The sequence below is a fragment of the Pundamilia nyererei genome, unplaced genomic scaffold (genome assembly GCF_000239375.1).
Source record: "Pundamilia nyererei isolate P.nyererei 1_Seehausen unplaced genomic scaffold, PunNye1.0 scaffold00011, whole genome shotgun sequence".
NCBI classification, from domain to species: domain Eukaryota; kingdom Metazoa; phylum Chordata; class Actinopteri; order Cichliformes; family Cichlidae; genus Pundamilia; species Pundamilia nyererei.
Window position 1 is genome coordinate 3,798,131 of NW_005187412.1, and position 6,104 is coordinate 3,804,234.

Genomic DNA, 6,104 nt, shown 5'->3' on the forward strand with positions numbered 1-6,104 from the left:
CACACACACACACACACACACACACACACACACACACACACACACACACACACACACACACTCATCTCACTTTTTTCCACTCCTTGTTTACTCAGTACTTTTACCTCTTCTTGCATCACTATCAGCATCCATGTTTTTCCAACATTTTTGATCATCCACTCCACATTTATTTTCTCATATCTCTGCTGGAAATCCAGTGATGTAATCATTAAGCAATGGATAAGTGCACACAGCCGATGGTATATTTTTCATGTAGATGAAGTTTCAAAATACTATTACAAAATATGTCCCGTAGTTCTAGATGCGATAACAATTATGTAAGCTGGACTTCTAAGAAAGAGTGACATGGCGAAACCGCAAGACCAAGCATTTACAAAGAAGAAGGACAAAAGATAAGCTGATCCACAGACTTAAAACTAAACAAAAGCACATATGGTTGATTTTCCAATCCTAAAGTCAAAACTGTAAATGGATAGTTAATTAAGCTTTAGTCAATACCTCGTTTGCTTTTGACAATCAATAAGATTATTATTAAAGCCTCTAGTCACCCGTAGCCTCGTGCAGTCCTCAGAGATTTTGGTCCAGATTGTCATAACGCGATTGCTGCAGATTTATCAGCTTGACATACACGATGAGTCTCCCGCTCCACTACACCCTAACAGTGCTCTGTTGGACTGAGATCTGGTGACTGTGGAGGCCAGTTGAGTACAGTGAACTCATGTTCAAGAAACCAGTTTGAGATGATTTGCGTTTTGTAACCCAGTGGATTATCCCGCTGGAAGCAGCCGTCAAAAGATGGGCACACTGTGGTCATAAAAGGTTAGACATGGCCAGCAGCAGTATTCATTTAAGCTGTGAAGCTGAGTTTAATAGTGGTCATTTGATATTAAGGGGGTCAGTGTAAACTGTAGCATCAGTTTCCCGTTCTCAGATGACAGGTTTTGATCACTGTGGCGTTCCGTGACTGCTTAAAGATTTGAATCAAGGTATGCAGAGATGCTCTGAATGCCTTTGCTGTAACGAGTAGTTATTTGGACTACTGTTGTCTTTCTCTGGGCTCAAAACCGAGGTTAAATCCCAGGAGAACAAGAATTTGTGAAATCCTCAGACCAGCCCATCTGGCAGAAACAACCATTCCCTGTTCCAAGTCATTTAAATCATTTTTTTCCCCTATTATGATGCTCGGTTTGAACTTCAGCAGGTTATCTAGACCATTTCCACAAACCTCGATGCACTGAGTTTCTACCATATGATTGACTGATTATATTTACACTTTACAGAGAAGCAGAACAGGTGTAACTAATGAAATAGCCGGTGGGTGTACACATAGTATTTATTACCGTGTAAAAAGTTTTATAAACATCAGCTGCAACTTAACAAACACGTGGCAGCTCACACATGATTTATAATAAAGTTATTAGTAAATTCTATTAATGAGTATTTCAGTGTTGACAGTGACAGTAAAACGTTTTAATTAACTATTTAAAATGACTATTATGAAGCGTAATCAAAAAGCTTTATTTAGAGTCTATGTTAGATGACTAATCGTGCAAACAGGTCTTTGGCAAGCCGGATAACAAAGAAAGCAACAAAGTTATGTGCTTATGTATTTATACGAAACTTATTACTGGTGACATGCCTGTTTTTGTCAAAGAAAATTGTAAAGAATAGCCTCTTCATAGCTATAGAGGATTAGAGTTGGCACAAAATTACAAAGTCTATGATACAGCAGACATGAGCCAAGGCTTTGTTAGGGATTCTCTGCACCTTTTTCATCAAAGACCCTTGATTTAGTCCTTGCTGCTTTTCTTCTTCCTCTCTCCATCTCTCTCACTGCCTTACTGGCTCTATCTGGGCCTGCTGCGAGGTTGTGCGAGCGCTGGGTGGCAGTTCCTTATTGTACAGTGTCTATATGAGTGTGTGTCTGTGTGTATGTGTGAGTCTGTATGCTGTGTGCGACTGATAAGACCCAGGGAGAAGAGCCAGCATGCCGACATATTCTTGCCACCGCGGTTATCGCCTGTCGCAGCTGTGCCTGAGCTCTGCGACATCTGCTCCCTCACAGGAAGCCTATGCTGTGGCTCACAACACCTCTCCCTCACACACACACACACACACACACACACACACACACACACACACACACACACACACATATGTACATGCATGAACACATACTTTACTCCCGCTTCTCCATACAGTGAGAACATATTACCGGACTGTACCCCCCCCACCACACACACATACGCACACACAGTTACATCAGGTAAACTACATGAGACAAAGAGCTGTGTTTATAGTTCTCAATGGCACATTTTGTTTTTCTCAGTCTATACATGTGTGCATGTGTGTGTGTGATGAATGGGCTGGAGCACCAACGCTGGAGTTCTACTGGGTTTTTATCACTGAATTACAGGGGGGGATGCTTATGACTAAGCCTAATTATAGAGGCCTTATCGCTGCAACGTTCACAAAGCTCATTACTGCCAAGAGACGGTATGCGCTGCAGGTAATTCACCACGTTGGGTATTAGTCCTCGCACTGGCTTACCGTTTCTACATATTTAGAGTCTATAAAATTAGGCTTTTAATGTCTGATTCTTAATGCATCTCTCTCTTCAAACCCTTCGCTGATTTAAGTGAAGGTTTTCATTTTTATACCTAAAGGCAGTGTTTTCACTTCTTTATGAATCAATTACATTTTTTTTCTCTTTTTACTTTTTTTTTTAACCTCACATGTCTTTTCATGTATTCCTCAGCTGTCTGCTCTCTTAAACCTGTCCATCTGTCATTCACCATTTTTGACCTTCACGTGTATTATGAAACCATTAGAGCTCAACAGTGAAACTCCAGAATCTGGTTCGGTTCCTTTTAGCTGCTTGGGGAAGCCCAGAGGAAGACACCCCCGGCTCACCCACCCAACCACCAAAAGCTCTAAAAACCTCTTTCCTTTTCCTTTCCAGCGCCCACAGGATAAATGTGCTCCACTGGGCTTGGTAACAACAAGGACAAGTTTATTCAATCTAGACTGGTAATATGAAGAAATGGGGGGGAAGCGGGGGGGGGCACGCAGACAAAAAACAAAGCGTTAAGAGAGCAATTTAATACCAGTTTTATTTGTTATATAACAGGCCAAAAAAGGCCATGTTTTGATGCCCTTCTAACCTTGAATCCTTTTGCTTCAGTCATCAAATAGCAAGATGAAGAAACCTCACATAACCCCACATAGCATGTAGCACAAAGTCAACACAAACTGATTATACGTCAATCACTTGAACTTAATGAGCAGATCAGACCGCTGCGGGACCCTCCGTCACTCATCGCGATTAACACGATGCCAAAAGACCTTCATAAAAAAGGTCCTGTAAGATGACAAGCTCATACCTTCGCTATATCTGTAACGGCTGCTGGCCACCAGGTTGTGATCGAGGCTTCCGGGCTGGAGTATGTGGGCAGTGAATTTATCCCTCAGCTCGCGGTGGCTGATAAGTGTGACGGTAGGGACACGTGGAGCAAACGCTGGAACAGCTCTCAGGTCAGCCCTCTTCTGGCGCTCCAAATGGACCTCAGCAAACATGTTCGGACTTTCCTGTTTATTTGAGAGGTGAGAGGCTTGGAGCATGAGGGACATGCTCTTTGAAACTCTCTGACGCACACTGGCAGCTTGCAGGTTCAACCGTGGAAGCAGCAACAGCACACTTAACACTAAAAGTTAGTATTACCTCCAAAGGCTTTCCTGCTGAATGTTCTCGTTCAGTTTCACTTGAGGATTTCCATGTGTTTCTTTACAATTTCTAGTTTTGCCTTTGAGGGCCCAGTGGATCATTCTGTGACCCGCTGAGCTGTTGTACACATACACGGACTTAGCTTCACTTAAGGCTCCAAAAATTGAAATAGACAGTAACAGCCAGCCTTTCCTTATATTCCTTTCATTCCTTCAGTGAATAAGTTTATCCTGGTTGAAGTATTCCTGGAATCTTCTGGTGTTTTTTTCTTTGCCTCTTGCCTGCGTGCAGGAAAGAGAAATAGATTGTAGTTGTATTCTGTTTTTTCACAAGTAAGTCTTTGTCCTTAACCGCTGTTCCCTTTAACATGGCACATCTTGCATGTAAATCCTCATTTCTTTCTTCTTCTTGGTTCACCCGATCCTCTCAGTCGCTCTTCTCTTCTCCCCAGCAGAGTGTGTGGGAGTTAATCAAGAGTGTGTGTGTGAGTGTCAAAGGCAGGTCAGCTTGTCTTGTGGCTCTGGCTGAGGGGTTGTGCTCTCCTCTGAACCCTCCTCCTCCTGCCTGCCACAACAGCTCAAAAGAGAAGTGAGTGCTTGGATGTCACACTATCTGTGTGTGTGGTTATTTTTTCTGTCTTGAGGCTAACACCCCAGGGGAGGCCAGGCAGCAGTGCTGCTTGCGGTGATAGCTGCAGACAGCAGCACGCAGCAGGACCTGGGCCTCAGTCTGGGCTTCCTCTGTCAGGAACCAGCTGTGTCGGCCAGAAGCCGCTCCTTCCCTTACTGCATCCTCCCTTCAGAGGTGCCCTCCTTTGCTTCTGTGCACCTTGCCCGGTGGCTATAATGATGCCGTCTGTGCTGCCTTGTTCAAAATCCTTCCTTGTTGTTCTTCCCCCTGTTTAATTTTTGGGTTTTGATTCAAACCAGTTACTTCATCATCGGGATTTTTCTTCTGCCTCGCTGCAAAACAACAGACTAAAAAACTTTGGATGTTTCGTTTTTGTATATTTCATGGAAGTTTACAGAACAGGACAACAGGAAATACAACAAAAGCCAAAGTAACTGTTTATCAAACTGTACACAGAACTGGAACACAGCAAATCAATTAACCAGCTGACTTTCCTATAATAATCTGCTCTTATACCAACACACACACAGAGATGTATCTCAAAAGTTTATCATATAAATCCATGTTTTTATTAACTCCTAAAAAGTAGATGCTCAGGACTTTTTAGTCCTGGCTTGGTTCATGGTAGACAGATATGTAGTCAAAGTAGTTATGGGACACAGCTACCTATTTTGTTATTTTTAATATACATCATAGGACTAATAAGCTAGAAGTTGGCCATCAATTCTCCTGACCAGTGATAATATTAATCGTAATAAATGTGTTTATTTCAATTAATTAATAAAGAAATACTTTGATTTCAGGTTAAATATAAATATTAAAGTAGCATACTAATTGTCAAAACTCATATTTACCATTATAGCACCATAATAGGTCATAATAGAAATATAAAAATGCAGTTAACAACTTCAATATTCTCTTTTTTCACTAACCATTTCACCAGAAATTGAGTGGACAGGCCAACCGACCAAATCCACGTTTTACTTCTCTTTTTTTTTTTTTTTTTCGATAAATGAAGGGTTTCCCTGTGGAAGTTCTTTTTCCCCACTGATAGACAAATGGTGTGTCTTTATCCAAAAGACACATGCATATGTCTGCCTCATATTAGTCCAAAATAATAAAAAGCTTATAACTCATGTCCTCTGTGATTACTGACTGTCTGTATACACTTCATACTTCCTCAATGGCTTTCTGGTGTCGTTGACATCAGCCAAATTAAAGATCGTGACATGATAATTGTTTTGTCACTAATATTTTTAACTTTTTTATTCATTCCTACTACGTGTGAGCAACATGAAGCTGTTGCTGCAAAGTAGAAAGAAAGTAAGTAGGACTACAGCTGCAGTGGGAAAGAACATGCTGAAACAGGACACATGCTCTCACACACAGGAACCAAAGACATCGACTTTTACCTACTCTGGCCTCTGACCTGGGGGCTCATTGAACAATAACCATAACACAGAGTCCCAGCATTAACCCTCACTGTTGCTACACACACACACACACACACACACACACACACATTTCCACACAATGTGTATGTCGTTTACTGATGAGAGAAGTGAGAGGGGATGTGAGTACACAGATGTGCCAAGTGCCTGGTTGAAACTAACACACAGATGGTCATCAGCAGAGAGGAAGTGAGAGAAACCCATGTTGCTTTCTCTGACTTTGGGCGTGGGGAACAAACAGTGTGAAAGAAAGAGAGAGAGAGAGAGAGAGAGAGAGAGAGAGAGAGAGAGAGAGAGAG

General features: G+C 41.9%; 1 protein-coding gene across 6 annotated transcripts in view; it reads right to left on the reverse strand.

Annotated features, from left to right (window-relative positions):
* cbfa2t3 (CBFA2/RUNX1 partner transcriptional co-repressor 3) overlaps positions 1-4,242 on the reverse strand; it is a 39,764-nt gene extending 35,522 nt beyond the window's left edge. For all 6 annotated transcript variants that reach the window (XM_013908536.1, XM_013908537.1, XM_013908535.1 and 3 more), the window contains exon 1: positions 3,384-4,242. In XM_013908536.1, coding sequence (XP_013763990.1) covers positions 3,384-3,630 — 247 coding nt within the window. In that variant the 5' untranslated portion in view covers positions 3,631-4,242. The remainder of the gene's footprint in view (positions 1-3,383) is intronic.
* Positions 4,243-6,104: the final 1,862 nt, after the last annotated feature.